The 21,896-nt window shown below is 38.5% G+C and overlaps 2 protein-coding genes and 1 pseudogene across 5 annotated transcripts in view; 2 read left to right on the plus strand and 1 right to left on the minus strand.

Annotated features, from left to right (window-relative positions):
* Positions 1 to 757: 757 nt before the first annotated feature.
* Positions 758 to 1,322, plus strand: LOC119515831 (annotated as a pseudogene).
* Positions 1,323 to 12,148: 10,826 nt separating this feature from the next.
* LOC119515243 lies at positions 12,149 to 20,272 on the minus strand. Its single transcript, XM_037811129.1, has 3 exons — positions 20,156 to 20,272; positions 12,668 to 12,853; positions 12,149 to 12,568 (listed from the first exon to the last, which is right to left on the minus strand). Exons 1-3 carry the CDS (start codon positions 20,270 to 20,272, stop codon positions 12,155 to 12,157), a joined length of 717 nt encoding a protein of 238 aa, XP_037667057.1. The 3' UTR covers positions 12,149 to 12,154.
* Positions 12,270 to 21,896, plus strand: part of TMX4 (thioredoxin related transmembrane protein 4) — a 64,082-nt gene continuing 54,455 nt past the window's right edge. For all 4 annotated transcript variants that reach the window (XR_005212981.1, XM_037810879.1, XM_037810878.1 and 1 more), the window contains exon 1: positions 12,270 to 12,651. Coding sequence is in view for 3 of the 4 variants with exons in the window: in XM_037810879.1 (XP_037666807.1) it covers positions 12,476 to 12,651 (176 nt within the window). In the remaining variant the exon portion in view is untranslated. The remainder of the gene's footprint in view (positions 12,652 to 21,896) is intronic.

Raw genomic sequence — 21,896 nt, forward strand, 5'->3', positions numbered from 1 at the left:
TTATTCGTTATTTAAATTTAGCAAGTATCTAAGAAATCATTCAGGATTTAGTACTTAAGAAACACTATAATAAACAAACTCTTTTCCATGGATCTCTGACTAAAAGAAGAAAGTTTTAAATGAACAGAATACATTTTATCTCACAAATTAAAATTGAACAAGTGTTCAGTGGGCAAATAAGTTTAGGAAACACTGATTTATAGTCTCATTCAATTCTTGCAGATATGTTTTGGTGATAGTAATTAACTGAGATAACAAGTTTAGCTTGCTAATATTTGGGTGTTTCTAAGTGTTAGTATACTTAACATATTTATCTTGACAACCTGAAGACACCATATCCAATTCTTCAGTTGCCCTCCAGATATAGACACTTCAGCACTCACTTCAAAAACACATGCAAGGAAAAAAAACATAACCATCTTGCACAGCTCTTTCGAAGAGTTTATTGCATGATACTAGCATATTCTTGATACCAAAACACAAAGACAGAACAATAAAGAATCATTCTCACTCATTAACATAGCTGCAAAAATCCTAGACAAATATTGGCAAATTGAATCCAAAATTTTTTTAAAAGGACACAACATCATGACCAAATAGCACTCCACACCCTGCAGAAATGAAAGATCACTTTAATAGTAATATAATCCAATGTTTTTACCATTTAAAGGAAAAAAAAGCATACTATACTTTTATAAATGCATAAAAAGTGTCTGATAAAATTCAACATCCAGCTTTTCCTGTAAGCGGCCTGAGGTGATCTCTGAAAATGGTTTGCTATTCACTTGACCCTGAAAACCCCACAAAATCATGCAAATCAAGAGGTTCAAATCTTCGTGTTCACTTTAAGAACACCCGAGAAACTGCTCAGGCCATCAAGGGTATGCATATTCAAAAAGCCACCAGGTATCTGAAAGATGTCACCTTACAGAAGCAGTGTGGGCCATTCCGTCGTTACAACGGTGGTGTTGGTAGGTGAGCCCAGGCCAAACAGTGGGGCTGGATGCAGGGTCGGTGGCCCAAAAAGAGTGCTAAATTTTTTGTTGCACATGCTTAATGCAGAAAGTAATGCTGAACTTAAGGGTTTAGATGTAGATTCCCTGGTCATTGAGCACATGCAGGTGAACAAAGCCCCCAAGATGCGCTGCCATACTTACAGAGCTCATGGTCGGATTAACCCAAACATGAGTCCCCCCTGCCACACTGAGATGATCCTTACTGAGAAAGAACAGATTGTTCCTAAACCAGAAGAGGAGGTTGCACCGAAGAAAAAGATATCCCAGAAGAAACCAAAGAAACAAAAACTTATGGCTTGGGAATAAATTCATCATAAATTAAATGCAAATTAAAGCAGAATGTTGGTTGTCTTATTAAATTTGTTAAATATTCAAAAACAAAATTCAACATCCATTCATGGCAAAAATTCTCAGAAAACAAGAGACAGATAGGAATTGCTTAATCTGATAAATATTTTCTACCAAAAAACCCTAAGTAAATATCATATTAAATAAACATTGAAAACTTCCATTTATATAGGAACTAGACAATAATACCCACCACCACCATTTCCATTGCTAGTCAACTTGAGATTACAGATCTGAGAGGAATAAGGGAAACATAAAAATTAAATCAAATAAAGACTGGAAAGGAAAGCACAAAAGTCTCATTATTCATTTAGTTTATAAATGTGTATGTAGAAAATCTAAAAGAATCTTGCATAACAAATTGCAAACCAAAATCCTAGTGGCTTAAGAAACACACATTTTTGTCTTAATGTTTCTGTGGTCACAAGTCCAGGGAGGGTATAGCAGAGATCTCCACTCAGGGTCTCAAAATGCGATAGTCAAAATATTGACATGGGTGTTCTCCTATGGTGATCAGGGTCCTTTTCTAAGCTCATTCAGGTATTGGGAGAATTCAGTTTCTTGTGGTTGCAGGACTGAGGCCCTCAGGTCTTAGAGGCCACCCCTCAGTATAGGCAGCTTACAACATGACTGTTTGCTTCCTCAAAGCCAGCAGGAGAGTACATCTTGCAGAAAGAGCTGAGTCTCTCAATTAAGGTCTTTCACCTGATTGAGGCCCACACAGGATAAATTCCCTTATGATTAACTCAAGACAAACTGATTTGTGACCTTCATGACACCTGCATCCTCTCCTTACCTGTGCCATGCAACTTAACCTAATCATGGGAGAGAGATTCCATCATATTCACAGGCCCTACCCACACTCAAGGGAGGGAATTATAAAGCATGTGTACACCCGGGGCAGGAATCCCAGGGGCCAGCCATCTTGGAATTCTCCCTGCCACAAAATATCAGAGAATTTTTTTTTTTTTTTTAGAATTAATAAAAATATTAAAAGGTAGGTAGACACATAATTAATATAAAAAATCAATTGTACTCTTACATACGACAGAGTTTGAAAATAAAAATATGAAGATATCATTTAAAATAATAGCAGTAAATCTGATAAAAATGTGTGATATCTCAAAGGAGAAAGGAGACTTTAATGAAAGACATTAAAGAAGATCTATTTAAAGGAGGATTATGCTATGTCCATTGATTTGGAAAAATATAATATAAAATATAATAATTAAAACAGCATGTTATTAACACTGGGGAAGACAAATAGACCAATGAAACAGAATATCAACTCAGAAACAGAAATTAACATATGCACAAATAGTTGCTCTACGACAGAGTGGGAGAGCAAACTGCTAGGGAAAATTAAGACAGCTCAAGAGGACCAATATGAACAAAAATTAAATTAGATTCCTACCTCACCCCCTATACAGAAACAATTTTAAGGAGTGCAAAGACCTAAAACTAAAAGCATAACTGGAAAATTTTTAGAAATAATATGAGAAAAATAGCTTTGTGAACTTGTATTAGGAGAAATCTCTTAAACAGAACACAAGCGACACTAACATAAAGAAAAATGTAGGTAAATACAACTTCTTTCAACTACAAAAAGTTTTATTAATAAAAATGAGACCATAACATTAATGAAAAACAAGCTGCACACAACTGGCAAGGAGCTAATTTCCATAATAGATGAAGCACTCCTACAAATCAATTAAAATAAAAAAAATCAGAAAACCCAGTAGAAAGAAATAAGCAAATGACCTCAGCTGATCCATCATCAAAGACTGCCTTAATTTTCCAGGTTGCTATGACAAATACCACATAACGGATTGGCATAAACAACAGGGATTTATTGACTCCCAGTTTTGAGGCTAGGAGAAGTCCAAAATTGAGGTGTTAGCAAGGTGATGCTTTCTCTCCCAACATCAGTAACAATCTGGTACTAGCTGCTGCCAATCCCCAGAGTTCCTCGACTTGTATCTCTGCCTGGCGTTGCATAGGATTGTCCTTTTCTTTAGTTTCCAGGCTCAGTTGACTACCAACTTCTGATTTCTGGTTTCTGGCTCCTCGCTGTGGCTTTCTCTCACTATGTCTGAATTCCTTCTGCTTATAAAGGACCCCAGTAATCCAAATTAAGACCCAAGCTCATTCAGTTGGGCCACACCTTAACTTAAAAGTAACATCTTCAAGAGATCCTCTTTACAATGGGTTCACACCTGCAGAAATGCAGATCAAGATTAATGCCTAAATTGGGGTACATAATTTGATCTAGCACAAAGAGGGAAAATTGGCCAATAAACGTTTGTAAAGATTCTCAATCTTGTTAGTGATTGGATAAATGGAAATTAAAATTTCAATGAGAAATTACATAACCTAATAGATTGGTAGACTTAAAGCACTAATAATAGCAAATATTGGAGAAGATGTTCTTTAACAGGGATTATCAGACACTGCTTGTGGGGAAACCATTTTGGAAAACAACCTAGTAAAGCTAAAAATCCATGTACCCCAAGATCTAGTCATTCCAACTCTATGGATGTAATATAGAGTAACTGGTACACATGTGTACCAAGTTTCATGTAAGAGAATGGCCATAGCATCATTGTCTATAGTGTCAAACTAGACACAAGAGCCATCAACATTAAATTGGATAACTAAACCATAATTTATTCATACAATGCAATAGTATGCAACATTGTCAATGAAGAGACCACGGCTGCATTCAACAAAATGCATAAATCTCACAGACATAATGTTGAAGGAGAGAAGCAAGACCCAAAATAGTATCCACAATATTATCCCACTCATATAAAATTCATAAGCAGGCAAAACACATTTAGAATATTGAGTGATGCATGTATAAATAGAAAAAGTATAAAGGTAGACAACAGAATAATTGCCACATAAGTTGAGATAGATGTTACGCCATAGGGGATGGAGGGTGTTGTGACTGGGAACTTCAGGGGTGCTGGTGCTGGTGCATTTCTTCACCTTTGTGGATTTACATGTGCGTAAATGCTTTGGTATGCTACAGGGTTTCTTAACCTTGGCACTATTGACATTTTGGGTCTTTATTGTGGAGGGCTGTCCTGTGCATTTTAGGATTTTTAGCAGCATCATTGACTTCTATCCAGCTTTCCCCTGCATCCTCACCCCAAGTTGTGACAACCAATATATCTCCAGACATTACCAAATATTGTTTGGGAGGCAAAATCATGCCCCGTCCTCCACTGAGAACCATGGTATAGTAGTCTTCTAACGAAAATCATGACTAATACAAGAATAGTTTTTACTCTTTTAAATAACCAACATGATTTTTACTTGAACCTGTCACATTTTAATGTAGGTAAAAAATGTTGGGGCATTTTTCTGTCTTATACCAGCAGGATAATTTTCTGCTGGCTGCTGATTCATTGCAATCCTGGCTTTGAGGTTGCTTATATACCATAATTCCTTTATTTCAGTGAGTTTTAGGACTGCGAATTTATGAGATAAATTTTTATTCACCTTTAACGATTTGACAAAAATTCTTTTTTGCATGGCATAGAATAAAATCATTGGTGAAAGTGCTTATACTTTCAAATTAAACATCTGAAAATAAACTAGCCTAACATTTCTAGCTCGTTGGTATGGAAAACAAGTATTTTTAAATGTTAGCTAGATTTATTTTCATTTTTATTGGAAAAGGGTAGAAACTGAAAACTTGACAACACAGTGCATGTTTTATATTATAGATGTTTTAAAGTACATGTTGTCTTTTACTTGAGTGCATTAAAAAAACTCAATGTTGTGATTCATTAGGGTTTAGGTAGTATCATAAATCTGTCATGGAACATAGGAAAAGCGTCATTTAGTCATGTTTGGAAAGCAGATCAGCACCACAGCCCAACCACCTGTACTAAATCCAGTCATTTAAAAACTAAAGAGGGCTAGGGTGCAGGAACAGATGAAAACAGGAACTCAACATCAGTTACACATAAATAAGAATTCACTTAAAATATGTGTGTTCTTTGGTTACTTTGTTTTCAATACAAAGACAGTTGTTTTCTATCTTCCCTGAGAATGTAAACAAAACAAAATTTTTTAAAGATACATGATTTAATTGTCCTGAGGCTCATTTAGTTTAAATATCAAGAAATACTTCGTAAAACGAGATCTGAAAGGAAAGTGAATTTTTGCATAGACACACAAGGACTGATCGTTTCGTTGACATGTTTTATTGCCTTGGAGCAAAGCGGTAGATGCAATGGACATCTCTGTTTCCTTCCAGTTTCTTCTTTTCAATAAAAATAAGTCTTAACTAAATGTCTTAAGTGCATGAATACAGTTCCTGATTTCCTGACTTTAAAATGCCAAAATACAGGCACAGATATTTGTTCATAATAAACATGGTTTATTTACTTTTTTATTTTAGGTCAAGAGTTAAACTTGGAGATGCTTACACTTTTTTTGTCTTCATGGCATTTTCCTTAATTGGAATTTTCTCTGCCCCTCCATCTTCACCTGTGCTATTTCACCCATAAATCAGAGAAATCTAAAGGTCTGTATCTTCTATGGCATGTTCTCATCTTTCCCATTCTGAAATGGTCTAGACCACTGAACATTGACTATATGAATAAATTCATTTAACAATTTCTCATATATTCTGCATGGCATCTCTTGTGTTATGGTTTGCAAACATTATTTAACTTTTATTATTTAACTCATTATCAGATTAATATCTTATCTCATTAAGAACAGAGGCTCAAATCTTTCTTGATCTCACAAATTGTAGCAGAAGACTTGCACATAATATATGCTCAATAAAATGTGTTGACTGAAATGAAGACACCAGCTGGTATGCTCCAATATCCAGGGCCTGGTTATTATTAGGGTTCACCAAACGTAACAGTTAATTTGTATACTTGGATTCCTTCAAGTTTCTTTTCTGTCATGTACAATTTGCTAGATTTGAGGCACACAATTGACTGGTGTACAACTTCCCTGAAGAGTTTTTGGCTCCACGTTGGATATTGCATGACAGAGAAATGAGTTTCATGAGCTAAGCATTTGAGAGTTTGGGAGTCGTGTGTTACAGCAGCCTAAGTTTACCTTATCCTGACTAACACAGTGCCTTTAACATCTATAAATACCTGTGTGCATATAGTTTTGTTTCTGGCATCCTTATTCTGATCCATTTATCTACTTGCTTCTTTTTATACTGATATCTTCCTGTTTTATTACACCTTCATATTAAATTTTAATACCTGAGAGGGAAGATCATTGATCTTCAAAATCCTTTTCGCTAGTCTTAAGCATTGGCATTTTAAGATAACATTTTTAGAATTCCATAAAAAGAACTTGGTGAGATTTTGAATGATAATGCATTAGAGTAATAGATTAATTTGGGAGAATTAACATCCATGCCACATTTTGCCTGCATTGTGTATCCCTTTTTGTATTCAAATCTTCTTTTACGGTCTTTAATAAAGTTATCTAGCTCTTTCCATATGTCCTGCATGTTTTGTTTAGGTTTATTTCATTGACAGTTTTTGTTGCTATTGAATGGGATCTTGATCTCTATTAAATGTTAAAATTAATTCTTACTGATTTATGGAGAAAGAATCGATTTCTGTATGCTTACTTTGTATGAGCTCTCCTCCTGAGTTCACTTACTAGTTTGGGAAAAAAAAATTAGGTTGTTCTCCTTCACCAAGGGTATGCTACTATCAAATCTCTTCCTGGATTCATTTCTAGTCACTAGCCTGGGTACAATTCAGTAGATTTCCATCCTTCATTGTTTCTTCTACCATCTGTTCTAGGAAACAGTACTGTGTCCTATTTAAATTCTCTCTTCTACATCTTTTTCCTGTAAGGCATTTAGCAAATCTGTTTGTGTAATTAAATTCCTGTACTATTATTAATTTACGGACTAATTTTACATCATAGCTTAGCTTATTTAATATTTCCATACCAGTATCACTACCCTTAACAGGAAACCCATTGCATATTATTGCTATAACCTATTATTATAGCTTGTAATAAGAATCCAATCTCTTTATCTATCATTGATTATCCTCTTAATATCAAGTACCAAATTATAACTTTATCAAAGTGTTTGCTTGTTACTATATTCGAAGTTTCTATTGTTAGAATATAAATTCTTACATAACTTGATTAATTGTCATTTTACACCAGTTATTCAATGTATAACTAGAAAATATTCAGTGCTTATAAGTCTGGTTACATACACCATAAACCTCACTATATTTTTTTTTATTATATTTTTGAACACGTTTAACAAAAATCCTGTGATGTCTCATGAGTATTTAAATATCATTGTGACAAAAAATTTGGCAGCCAAGGGCTTGGAAACCATTATCTCCAAGGCCTTTTTCCCAAACAGGCACCTTACAGGGCCTACCCCTAAAAGGTGAAAGGGGAGAGGTAGTTCCCACTTCACCCTCTGGAAGTATCACCACAAAAGAGCTCTAAGTTACTCTTTTTAAAATCCTAGTTTTATTAGAGAAGTTGTGGGTTTACAGATAAAAATCATATGTAAAATACAGAGTTCCCAAGCTACTCTGGAATAAATCACCAAAGGAAGACAAGGATCATTAGAACAAATAGGCTAGATACGCTTCAGTAACAGACGACTTCAAATTTTCAGAGTGGTTTTTCGATAGATTAAAAGTGGTCACCATTTGTTTTGCTACTTCTTCATAAGGAGTAAAGTCTAATTCCTCCATTCTTTAATCTGGGATGGCCTTTAGTAACTTGTTTGACCAATAGAATGCCAACAGAAATGATATTCTGTGACGTCTGATTTGAGATCTTATGAAGCAGTGCAACTTTTACCCAGTCTTCTGAAAACTCTTGCTCTTGGGAGAGTAAGTATGACAACCTTGTAATTGCCTGGCTGTCAGGAGGCCCAAGCCACATGAAGAGGCTGAATGGGTAGAGATGATCCACCCCTAGCTGTTTTGGCCATCTTGTACCAGGTGCCATACATGTGAGTGAAAAAGATTCAGGTAATTCCAGCCTCAGCCTCCATATGAATGACCTCAAGCAGAAACAGCCCAGCTAAGCCTGTCAACCTTCAGAACCATGAGAGATGAGCTTTGAAGTGGTTGGTTATGCAGCAACAGCTAATCAGAAAAGGCTTATCATAAGAAAAATTCATGTCTTGTTCATGTAAAGTCCATTGAGGATCCAGGGCAACTGTTCTCCATGAAGCGGCTTAGCAATTCAGACTACTCTGATCTTAAAGATTCCTGCATCATGACCTTTTCTCCAAAATTTCCAGAGCAGTGGAAAGTATCACTGAAGTGTTTCCCACAAGTGATAAATACTTCAGTCTGGAAGCGATGCATACATATCCCTTCTGCTCCCATCCCATTGGCCAGAATCATTCAAAAGTGTCTAACTTCAAAGGGGTGTGGAAGCACAATCCTCTGTGGACTGGGGAAGGGGGTTGGGAACTAGATATGCATCCACTGCACTCCTCCTCTCCCTCCCACCATTGTCAGCTCATCAGAGTCCAAGCAATTCCTCTTCTTAATAGGAACCATGAAAGTTTTGTTTAAACATAGCTGCCATGCAGTGCCACCACTGTAAACTACTATGGGGACAAAAGCTCTTTCCCCTAGCACCAGACACCAAATATCTTACAACTGTAATTCCATGTTTTAAACATGAAAGAGATTGAACACTGAACTAGTTATTACTGCTGTATAATAAATTACCCCAAAACTTAGTGACTTAAAATGATGACATACATGTGTTGATTATTTCAGAGTTTCTGTGGGTCAGAAGCTCCAGCTAAGGAGTGCTCTCTGGCTCTGGATCACTCAAAAGTCTCAGTCAATTCAAGACTACTGGGAAAGGATCTGCTTCCAGCTCACTCACATGGTTGTTGGCTGGATTTGGTTCTTCCTGGGCTTTTGGACTGGGCTCTTAGTTCCTTTAGCTGGAGAACTCCTTTTTTTCCTTATTGTATGGACTTCTTCATACAGCATCTCCATGGAAACAAGCAAGAGAGCAAGAGAGTTCCAGCAAGACAGAAGTCACGTTATTTTGTAACGTAATCATAAATGAGACACCCCATAACTTTTGCCATAGTGTATTTGAAGTACATTTGAAGTGAATTCTGAGCTCAGCCCACACACAAGGGGAAAGGACTGTATCAGTTTCCTAGGGCTGCTGTAACAAATTACCACAAACTGGGTGGCTTGAAGCAAGAGAAATTTATTTCTCATGTTCTAGAGGTCAGAAATCTGAAATCAAGGTGGTGGCAGGGCCATGTTCCCTTTGAAGGCCCTAGGAAAGAATCATTCCTTACCTCTTCCTCGACTCTCATGGTTCCTGGCAATCATTGGCATTCCTTGGCTTGCAGCAGCATCCCTCCAGTCTTGGCTTCTGTGTTCTCACGGCCATTGTCCTCTGTGAGTGTCGTTTCTCTACATGGCCTTCCTAGGGGACATCAGTATAGGGCCCCCCCTGATCTAGCATGACCTTGTCTTAACTTGAGTGCATCTGCAAAAGCCTTATTTCCAAATATGGTCACGCTCACACACTTACTGGGGGTTAGGACTTCAACAAATGTTTTGGGAAAGCACAGTTCAACCCAAAATAGGCCTAAACATCAGGAAATGGAGACCCTGAGGGCCATGTCAGAAGCTGCCTACTGAGTCCTGCTATGGGGTGGGTGTTCCGCTATGTATGGTACATAAAGATAAATAAGACAAAGCCTTCAACCTCAAAGAGTTCTTAGTATGGAGTCAAAGGAGAGGAGAGAATGGATGATAACTACACATAAGTACATTACCATACCAGAGAGGTTGGGGTAGAGTTATATGGAAGGACTATTGGATCCTAGAAGAGTTAGCCATCAATTCTGAATGGGCTATTGGAGGTACAATGTGAGCTCCATCATAGAGGCTGAATAATGATTCACCAGGAACCTAGAGGAGAGTGTTCTGAGCTGATGGAAGAGGCAAGCAGACATAAAAGCACAGGGGAAACAGGGAATAGCTTTGTGTTACTGGAATATAGAGGCTGGTGGGGATGGTGGAATGTGAAGACTTGGTGTAGCATTCTAAGTGAATTTGACTTTAAACTAGGAAAAATAGCCTTAGAAGCACTGAAGCATGCTGCTGTCTCCAAATAATAATACATAACCTTTTTGAGTCTTACCATGTACTAGGCCTTGTACTTAACTAATTTTCACAACCACCTTACAGGGTAGTTTCATTTAAACAGAATCTTGGTATTAAGTATTTTCAGCCCCTCATCACACAAGTAAGAAGTGTCAGGGCCGAGATGTGGCTATTACGGTCTGACAGCAACCACTTCCTTATCCCGGTCTGGGCCTCTCCACTGCACACAGAAGACCAAGAAATGCAATTCTTGAATGCACATTTTCTGTCAGAAATAGGAAGTGCTTCGGCAGTGAGCTGCTTTTCTTCCTCAGACGCTCTCTTTCTCCTATTAACTTTCCCTTTTGTAAATTTCCCAACATACACAAAAAGTAAATAGAAACCATGATGAACTTAGTTTCAACACTGGTTCACCTTGTGCTACTCTTCTTTCATCCATCCTCCCTCCACCATTCACATTTTATTTCTGGAGTATTTTAAAGCAAATTCTAGACATCATATTTCACCCATAAATTTCAGTATCTGTAACCAATAAAGACTTTTAAAAATAGGGCCATAACTCCATTATCACAAAATTAGTTATAATTCCTTAATATAGATGGTATGTTTAAAGAACCTTTATCAACCACATATCCTACACAAAAGCTGCACTGAAAAGAATGATAGAGTTCCTTTGTATGGATCATTTCTTTTCATAAACACAGTAAGATATTTTCTATTGAGTTTGTAAGATCTGAGATCCATCTGTATACAATAGCAGTATGTCTTGGTAACATTTGTTGCAACAGCATTTTCCTAATTTACCTTATTTCTAAACTCTTGGGTGTTATATTTGGATGATAGGGGCTGGGTCCACATGGCTTTTAACTACTAATAATTAAACCTAATTCAGGCAAGATCTTCTCCACAGCCAAGATCAGTCTTTCTCTTTTATAAGTACTAATCAGAGACTGATGTTATGTGTCCTGGAGTACTCTTAGTTGTAGAGCTGTCTTTGTTTTAAGTCCAGGAGAGAAATCACATTTTTTATGATATATTGGCCATATTTCCCAGTTTCATGCTTCACACACCTGGTAAGTGCTTGTAAAGCACTTTGAAGAAGCTGTTCCATTCCTCTAATTGTAATCCAGTCTTACGTGGTAAAGTTGTGGCAGCCTCAAGGTACAGATTCATTTCATGTGTATCTGGGAAAAGACTTGGAAATCATTTGAAGCAACTCTTATTTTAGAGCTGACAAACTGTAGTTCAGAGAAGTGCGATGTAAATTGTATTGCAATTGGCAATTGGCTATAGTCTTATTGACTGGCTCACTTTATCTGTTAGAATCCATGTTTTTAACATTTTTATGAACTTCAAAAAATACAACTGCAAAATCTAGTTTCACCATTATACCAAATTAAGCACTGATGCTTCAATATACACATGCAAAGAGTATTTAAATTTTCCTCTTCCTTTCAGTAAGAGATGCCCATCATGTCCTCCATTTTTTCATTAAACATTTCTATTTTGCAGTTCACGGTTATTATTTTTGCTACCATTGAAGAAGGGATGAATTTTTAAATTACTGGCCATATTTCTCTTTAGTAAACCCACGCACGCCAGTCCTTTTTACTGGAGCCTGGGCACCTGGGCACCCGCAGTGCATGTTATAACTTAAGCATTGGGCCATCTGTTTATTTTCAGCTTGGCTGCAAAGAGGAAAGGGCGGCCGTTGTCAAGGCAACCGACACCCGGGCAACAGCAAATCTTGGCGGGAGGGGGCGTGGTCTCGGCGCTCCGGGGCCGATAAGAGGCGGCGCTGGCTGCTGGCTTCGGGATTGGCCTGGCTGGGCCGAGGCGGTGCTGTCCGTCTTCTCCTCCGACCACCCTGAAAGGCCAAGTCAGGCGGGCCTGTACTTGGGCGGGCGGCTGGCAAAGGCCGGACGCTCCCTTTCCCCACATCCCCTGTGGAGAAGCCTCGCTCCGCGCCCCAACATGGCGGGCGGGCGCTGCGGCCCGCTGCCGGCCGCGCTCCTGGCGGTCTGGGTGGCGGCGGCGGCGGCGGCGGTCGATCCTGAGCAGACCGCGCTACCGGCGGAGCGGAGCTGGGTCCAGCCCATGACCGCCTCCAACTGGACGCTGGTGATGGAGGGAGAGTGGATGCTGAAATTGTGAGTGTGCCCGCACCACACTGTCTTCGCGGGCGCCCACCCTCCCAACCCCCTGCGGGCCGCACCAGAAGCGTGACTGCAGCGGGGTTAGACCTTGGGCCCCGAACCCGCGCTGCCAACGACCTGCGGCCCGGGTACCCCGGGTGGGTGGGTGGGCGTGCTGCGCATGCGTGCTCGGACCTCCGCTTTGACAGCACTCCCTCTTTTAGGGATGCAGTGGGCCACTTACCAGGAGGGGTGGGGGTGGGGACGGAGCAAATTTGCAAGAAAATTATGTACTTTTAGGTGTGTGTGTGTGTGTGTGTGTGTGTGTGTGTGTGTGTGTGTGTAGGAAAAGGGCGGTCATTCAATGACAGTTGTGCACAGTATAAATACCAAGTGTGAGCCAGGCAAAGTATTTGTTGGATGAATAATTGACTGCAGCACGGTGAAGGGCAGGCCCAGTTGGTAGAAAATGTCTTAGCCTTCATTTTGAACACCTGAGATGTCTTCGTAAAAATGAAAACAGAGAACCTTTTAAGTCTTAAAACAAGATTTCAAATAAATGTTATTTGTTATATTTCTTGGAGGTAGGACTTTCTGGGTAGATTATCATAACTTGATTGTGCCAGTGTCATAGAGAAAAGGACATTAACAAGTTACCCCTTTTGAACAATAGAAGGTAAATGGTGGATAGTGCTTCTGCTTGAAGGAGATGGGAAAATGATAGTTTTGAGTTAGGAAAAGGTGAAGAATTTGTTTTATCCAACCTAAAATTAACTTCCATTAGGAAAGAAGTGATTCTTTGAAAGAAAGCTTGAAGTTGGCAGTGGGAAGATGGCTGAATAGGCTTTAGAGACCACCATGGTGGCCTTGCAAGGAAAAAGGAATGTCTGAAAATGATTCCTGAGACCCACATCGCTGTGATGTCAGGCAGGATATATACTTTGATCACCACTATCTGATAATGAGTTTTATGTTGAGGACATAGACACACAATTGGATCTATCTGTTATTTGTCCAAGACCAAATTTTTTAATCTTTCGGTTTAAGATGGTGAAGAACATGGCCTGGAAATAAGTTGCAGGCAGATGCCTGTGGTGTGAAGACCTCGGTGTTAGATCAGGGACCAAATGTTATAATTCATCTAGCAGATTTTGTTGTTCAAAGAACTTAATGTACATTATCCCTTTAAACATGTGTTTACTGTTTTGGTGACAAAGAAGGGGATGTTTTAGACCTCAAATTAAAATGCTTTGGGGATTATAATAAACCCTTAAGATTATTAAAGAGATCCGTAGACATGAAGTACTTATTAAAAAAAATCACTTTACTTTGCATGGAGATGAGGAAGCCATTTCTATTTAGGAGAGAAACTGCTTTAAAGAAGTGGGGCTTGCTGTTAGGACTGCTGTGCTTGTAATACTCTTTTTAAGAGTTTTAGAGAAGCTATACATTCTTTCAGCAAGTAGTATAGAAAATTCTTTTTATCATTAGGTGCCTATACACTAGAGCATTTCTAGATTTTTTTTTTTTTTTTTTTTTTAATTAACTGAATATATGTATGTACTGGAAGGTCAAAGCAAGAAAGAGCTTGTGATGTTTATGGTGTCATCTCTTTTATGGTTTAGAAAAGCTCTGATTTTTGTTTTAACTTTTTACTTTGAAATAAAAACTTACAAGACAGTTGCAAAAATAACACGATACAGAGAATTCCAACATACCCCCTCTCCTGCCCTGCCATGATACCCAGATCCACCAGCTTTTAACATTTTGCCAAATATGCGGTATCCATCCATCCATCCATTCTGTATATGTAAGTGCTCATCCTGAAGAAATATTGTGAGTCTGTCTACTTGTGATCTTATTTCCTGTATTATTGCATGATAACTCCTTCTTCTCTGGTGGAAAAATCCAACACCTTAAAAAAGATAAAATTCATTATATTCTCAGTGCCGCTTGGGTCTGCTATGAATTTCTAAGAAGTCATCTATTCCATACAGCCAATAAGCCATCTGATTTTTGGAAAAATAAAATGCGTTAATACCAGCAGCCATGTTAATATTTTGTTCAGGTGAATTGGTAATAATAAATGGAAATTGTTAGGGATCCACAGATGAATATTTAACTTCTCTGCAAAAGCAAGTTAGGAGGCTTTCTGATGGCAGTATTAAAAATTTGGTGTGACTTTGAATAAGTTATTTGTTCATTTGATTATGTGTTATCTTCCAGGAACCTTTCTTTTATAGCCCACCACAAACAAAGCCCCTGTAATGCAATTCCTGTTTCTATTGGTATCAATAATTTAATTTGTTTTTAAGGACCTAGCAGTGTTTGATGTTCTGAGACAAGAGAAGCAACTATTACAAAATTTAATTTGTTAAATATTTTTTTTTCTTTCAAACAGTCAATTTTCTGGATCCTTACAATTGAATTTTCAATTTTAAAAAGTATTTCTCTGTTGTGGAGAAATGAGTGTTAAAATATAATTGTAATAATTCACCACTTCTATTCTGAAAACTTTTATAAAGTCTTAAAAATTATCCCATTACTGCTTATATTTTCTTTAATGACCTGGGCTTATTTTACTCAATGTTTCTGTTCCTGTCTGCTTTCACATTTTTTATATTATTTCTGCCATGTCACTATTATTGGGTTGCTGTGTTTTTTTTTCCCTTCACCTCTGATGCAGAGTTTGACCTTTCTCTGAGTCAGGAATAATTATCTAATCTTTAAAATGTCTTCTGATGGTTTCTTTTCTTCATTTCCAGTGTTTTATACTATCTTTTATTTGGTTTCTTTGCAACCTTTGCTATTTTAAAATTTGCTTTACTCACATTATTTCTATCCTTGAGAATACTCCTTTTGTTCTTTAGAAACACAAAAGCATACAATCTGATACATTCTATATACTGTTTTGGTGGCTTTCTTTCCCAAAAGAATTAAGTAGACATCCAGGCAGCTTAATTTTGGTCTACCTCCTTTTAAACTGATACCCAGAGGAAAAGTTTGTCTTTTGGGTTAAATTAATTTACTGTCTGTGAAACACAGATTTTTAGAAACACTACTTTTTCTGACTTTGTTCTTGGGATGATCATGTTTCAAAATGTAATTGAGCCATCTGGTGTTGAAAGAAAGCCTTTTTTTTTTTTTTTTTTTTTTTTTTTAACCCTAGGATCTCTAGGTGCTAGTATTTTCCAGTATCTTTCTTTTACCTGGAAAGAATGTATTGAACATTATTGCCTTAACTTGCCCATGTCAGATAGTTGTATCTTGCATTTTAACAGATTGTCTTGATTTGTTGATTTGAAAGCTTAAGAGATAGTCATTAAGTACTTATTATGTGCCAGGTTCAGGGTTGGGGACCTGGTACGAAAAAGATGAACAAGCTACAGCTCTTGATCTGGAGGGAATGACAGTCTGCTGTGCTCTAAAGGAAATAAATGATGTAAGTAGCACTCACTTATTTAGCAAATGCTTACTTTAATGGACAGTCATCAGTGGTTCTCAAGATGGCACTATTGCTATTTTGGGTTGGACATTTCTTCCATGTTTGGGGATGGCCCACACATTGCAGAAAGTTTGGCCTTGACCCCTGCCGATTAAATTCTAATGCTCAGTCATGTGACAAAAAATATACATAATGTCCCCTACTTCCAATACATGTTTCCTAAGGCTTCAGTTTGAGAATCATTACCCTAGGTACTATTATAAGTATTCTAAAAAATGAACTAACATAGAAGTATTTGATTTTAGAATGCTTCCACAAAGAGTATGAAGTCTCATTAAAACTTGTCATCCACATCATCTCCATCCATCACCACCACCATCGTCATGACAACCACAGTAAGCAGTTACATTGCTTACTTCTGTGTGCCATGTGCTGTCTGATTCCTCTTGGAGGAATCTTGTTCAGTCCTTTCTGATGAGTTTTAGGATGCATAGGTACATGTGCATATGTACATAAATGAGAGAGGGAGGGAAGGTGCCAGTGGGGAAATTCAGGGAAGTGTATTCATTTGGTCACTGGAACTACTAGGTTTTACATGTAGTAGGTTCTAAATTACTGTTCTTTAGAGACAATAGAATACAAGCTGCAGCAACAGTGGACCAGCTCCCATACTAGAGATTCAGGCTGGTATCTCCACACCGGAGAAGGAATACACTAGGTTAATGAATAATGTTTGCTTAGTGCATTCCAGCAAATTCAGCTGATTAAATCTAAAATATAGTGGCATTGACAGTGCCATAGATCAGCGGGTAGCAGCTACATAGAAAAGGGTGAGAGAATATCTAAAATTACCTTAATGGTATTTATATATCTGAGGAACGATTTCACCAGAAACCCAATTTATATGATAGTCTATCTAGAGAATAGGGATTGGGATTGTAAAAAAATATATGAAATTTATTTACTTATCTACCAAATGTGATTGAGTTGTATGCCTTAAAGACAGTCCCATGGAAACAAACAAAGCTAAGAGAATCTATAATTCATTAACTTGTACTTCAAGATTTCTTTCTTATGTTTGTTAATTTCATTCTTACTGAATCTCTCTCAATCCCCACCCCCATCTCCTATCCCTGTATTTTGGGTCTTCATTTGAAAATTTTTATCATATAAATTCCTTGCTCTGGATGGTCTTTCATGACCTTAAGCATGCCTCTTTGACAGTGAGGTTGTAAGTTTCAGATGAGCTAATGCATCATAAAAGTGCCTTGGAAACCAAGCAGTACCTTACAAATTAATTTGCATTAATAATCATTCTTAAATGTGCCTGCTTTACATGTGTCATCTTATCTCTCAATAGCCTTTAAGGTAGCTATTGTTACCATTTTGCATTTTAGGAAGCTTAGGCATGCAGAGATTGTTAACTGGTCCAGAGTCACCTGGTTAATTCATAGTTTGTCTTTCTGATTCTTCTGGCAGAGCTGTTATCCAATATACTAAACTACCTGTTGAGGTGTATTTCATAATAAAATGTTTCTTCTTTTTTTTTTTTTTTAAGTTTGCTAGTCACCTGAACCAGTCTCATCTGCCAGTAGGATATTTATTTAGAAAATAATTTATTTTTTCAGATGATGAATATATTTTTCTTTAAAGTTTATTCATTTCTTTATTTTCTTAGTAAACATTTTTGAGCACCTACTTATACCACGAATATACTTTGCCCTAGAAATGTAGAGATAGAAGTGTTTACAAAAAATCCATATTCAAAGATGTCAGTAGATTCTTCTTAGATGATGTTCCCTGGTGTATATCTCCTTGATCCCTGGTCTGTGATAGTGCCTGTATTGGGAAGATTAATGACCTTGTAGAATGATCTTGGAATTGGCTATAATAGTATTTTCTGGAGATGGAGATAGAGAAGAATAAACAACTATGCCTGCTAAGTCAGCTGCTTCTGGGGCTTGGATGGGGAGAGAAATGTATGCCTTGCATTTGAGCAGCTTTTTTTTCTCTCCTTGGCTCTTTCCACTTCTCACCTCTTATCCTAAAATAAATGAATCTCCCAAGTTCTGACTTGTCAGCAACCACCTCCCCACCCCCCGCCTGACATACACATTTTTTTTAATGTAAAAGATCAAAATCTTGTCCAGTTTCAGTGGAGTTTTTTGTTGTTATTCAGCAGAGTTTGTTTGTGTGCATTATTACATTGATATTTGAATGGCACTTATTAACAAGCTTGCATACAGTTCAGGATTTTAAAAAGATTTATAAGTGATGACCTGACAGCACCTTTGAGCCAAAATCTTGTGACAGAATTTGATCAGTTTTCTAGTACTTCCTCCCCTTACTTTGTTTCTTTCCTAAGAAACACTTTTTTTTCCTTTTTTTTTGTTTGTTTTTTGTTTTTTGGCAGGCATTCCTCCCTACCTCCATTCCTCTCCCTACCTCCCTTTTCTCTCTTAGTCTAGAAGAAATAGGTGTTACATGTAAAACAATTTAGGAATGAATGGAAAAAATGAAAAGTAAATTTGGAGGAATTGATGTTTCATAATGCTTAGATTTCCTATCCAGAACTCTCTCCATTTGATCAAGGAAAATAAAACTATTTATTATGAAGAATTTCAAGCGTATGCAAAAATAGAAGGAGTAGTATAGTGAACCCCTGTTACTTACCACCCAGGTTCAACAGTTATCCATAAATTGCCAATCTTGTTTAATCAATCCATCACTGCCCTCTATCCCTTTCTGTTACAATTTACATACCCTAAGAGTCACTCTAAGTGATCAGTGCAGTGATTTTCAAGTCTTTTTTGATGTCTCTGGCAATTATGCCTTTAACTCTTTAGACTTAAGGATAATTTAAGCAGATTTAGGCATATTTTTAAAATATGTCTAGTTGTCAGGGACATCCTGAAGTATTACTTAAAATGCTTGATTTTTTTTTTTTTTATGGATACGGTATTCTATTTTTTGAGCATTGATTTATTTTATTTACAGCTTCTTTGTTTCTCCATGGTACAGTGCATTCGGGGGACATTTTTCTGTAAATGTTTATTTTCCTTTTAATTGTATCATTTGTTAGCATTTTAATTTTGTATTAAGCTTTGCCCTACCAGCACTTTAAGTCGCCATAGATTTATCTAATCACAATTCTTTCTAATTTCAAATGATATTGCCTTCCTTTCTGTATAGTTTTTTAGGGCAGCCCTAACAAAGGATCACAATCTTGGTGGCTTAAAACAACAGAAATTTATTCTTTCATAATTGTGGAGGACAGAACTCCAAAATCAAGGTGTCAGCAGAATTGGTTCCTTCTGGGGTCTTTGAGGGAGTCTCTGTTCCATGCCCCTCTCCTACCTTCTGGTGACTACTGGCAATCCTTGGTGCCCCATTGACTTATAACTGCCAAACTCCAGTCTTTGGCTCTGTCTTCACATGGCCTTCCCCCAGTTGCTGTGTTAAATCTCCCTTTCCTTTCTCTTCACAGGACATCAGTTGTTGGATTTAGGGCCGACCCTTAGTCCTGGATGATCTAATTCCAAGATCCTTAACTCGATTACATCTGCAAAGACCCTATTCCAAATCAAGTCACACTGACAGATACCAGGGGTTAGGGCTTGGACATTTCTTTTGGGGGACTCTACTATCCACTACACTTTCCAAGCAGGTAACTTCTCTGGATTTCCATTCCAACATCTGCAGGTAAACTGGGCCACACCAGAGTGTGGTCTGAGTATTTGTGATGTTTTTCTGGACCATGGGAGGGCAAAGTGAAACCACTAGCATTTTACCAGGATGACTGCCCAGTTCTTCTCTTTGCTTTCATTTTACTGTTCCCTGATCCATTTTCCATTGAATTGCCAGAGTGATCTTCCTAAAATGTAAATCTGATCATAATTCTTATAACTTCTTAGGGCTTACCATGGAGCTTTGAATAAAATCCTAACTACTTACACAACTTTTTTGTAGACTGGATGATGTCTTCGCCCTCTTCTCTCACTATTAATGAGGCTTCACATATACTGTTCTCTCTGCTTGCTTTAGAGGATTGCTTGACCCATCTCTGGCTCTTACCTCTACTTCAGATCTTAGCGTAGATGTTTTCCCTGTGGGTCCTTTGAGATACCTCAGCTCCTCTGTGTCTTGTAAGCGACTTGTACTTTCCCTTACCTGTTCCTTACTCTCAATCATAGCATTTGCCACCCTCCATTGTAGCAGCTTCTGTGTTTATATTTGTACATCTCAGGATTGTATAGTTCACAGGAGAGGAGGTACTGAGTCTGTCTCGTTCACAGTTGTAGCCTCAGCTTCTAGCATAGTGCTCAGTTAATGTTTATTGAATGAAAAAATAAAAGTCAGGGCCCTGACCTCAAGTCCCAGGTATTTCTAACTCCTGTATAAGAAAGTATTGGGGGGGGGGGTCAAGATGGTGGATTGGTGAGGTGTATGTTTTAGTTACTCCTCCAGGGAAGTAGGTAGAAAGCCAGGAACTGCGTGGACTGGACACTCATGAAAATGTGGAACTGCTGAGATCAGCGAAATCTGTAAGTTTTTGCAACCAGGGGACCCGTGCCCCTCCCTGCCAGGCTCAGTCCCATGGGAGGAGGGGCCGTCAGCGCCGGGAAGGAGAAGGGAGAACTGCAGTGGCAGCTCTTATCGGAAACTCATTCTACTGATCCAAACTCCAACCATAGATAGACTGAGACCAGACACCAGAGAATCTGAGAGCAGCCAGCCCAGCAGAGAGGAGATAGGCATAGCAAAAAACAGCAAGAAAAACTCAAAAATAAAAGCAGAGGCTTTTTGGAGTTCTGGTGAACATAGAAAGGTGAAGGGCAGAGCTCAGGCCCTGAGGCTTATTTGCAAATCCCAAAGAAAAACTGATCTCTCTGCCCCCTGGATCTTTCCTTAATAGCCCTAATTGCTTCGTCTCTTAGCATTTCAATAACCCATTAGATCTGCCAGGAGGCCCCCCCCCCTTTTTTTTTTTATCTTTTTTTCTTTTTCTAAAACAATTACTCTAAGAAGCCCAATACAGAAAGCCTCAAAGACTTGCAGTCTGGGCAGATCAAGACAACAGCAGAACTAAGAGAGCTCTGAGACAAAAGGCAATAATCCAGTGGCTGAGAAAATTCACTGAACACCACAACTTCCCAAGAAAAGGGGGGCGTCCGCTCACAGCCATCATCCTGATGGACAGGAAACACTCCTGCGTGTCACCAGCCCCATAGCCCAGAGCTGCCCCAGACAACCGAGTGTGACGGAAGTGCTTCCAATAACACGCATACACCACAAAATTGGGTGTGGACATTACCCTTCCCTGCACCCTCAGCTGGTTGTCCCAGAGTTGGGAAGGTGGAGCAGTGTGAATTTAACAAGCCCCATTCAGCCATCATTTCAGCAGACTAGGAGCCTCCCTACACAGCCCAGCAGCTCAGAACTACCCTGGCAGGACGGCACTCACCTGTGACATAGCACAGTCATGCCTCAACAGAGGGCCAGGGGGTGCAAGGCCTGGAAGAGGGACCCACTCGCAAGTCTCAGGGGCCACACGCCAATACCAAGGACTTGTGGGTCAGTGGCAGAGACAAACTGTGGCGGGACTGAACTGAAGGATTAGACTATTGCAGCAGCTTTAAAACTCCAGGAACACCAGGGAGATTTGATTCTTAGAGCCGCCCCCCCCCCTGACCGCCCAGACACACGCCCCTTATACAGGGTGGGCAACACCAACTACACACACAAGCTTGTTACACCAATTGGACCCCACAAGACTTACTCCCCCACTCACCACAGAGGCAAAGCAGGGGAGAAC

Source organism: Choloepus didactylus, chromosome 19 (genome assembly GCF_015220235.1).
Source record: "Choloepus didactylus isolate mChoDid1 chromosome 19, mChoDid1.pri, whole genome shotgun sequence".
Classification (NCBI taxonomy): Eukaryota; Metazoa; Chordata; class Mammalia; order Pilosa; family Megalonychidae; genus Choloepus; species Choloepus didactylus.

What these genes read in the sequence shown, in the direction of transcription:
- LOC119515243 (XM_037811129.1), bottom strand. Translation starts at nt 20,272, where the DNA reads ATGATTGAGAGTAAGGAACAGGTAAGGGAAAGTACAAGTCGCTTACAA. An exon ending in CGCTAAGATCTGAAGTAGAG is followed by an intron (nt 12,854 to 20,155) that starts GTAAGAGCCAGA and finishes CATCCCTAAAAG; the next exon opens with AGGGAGTGCTGTCAAAGCGG. An exon ending in GCGCCCGCGAAGACAGTGTG is followed by an intron (nt 12,569 to 12,667) that starts GTGCGGGCACAC and finishes CTCCGCCGGTAG; the next exon opens with CGCGGTCTGCTCAGGATCGA.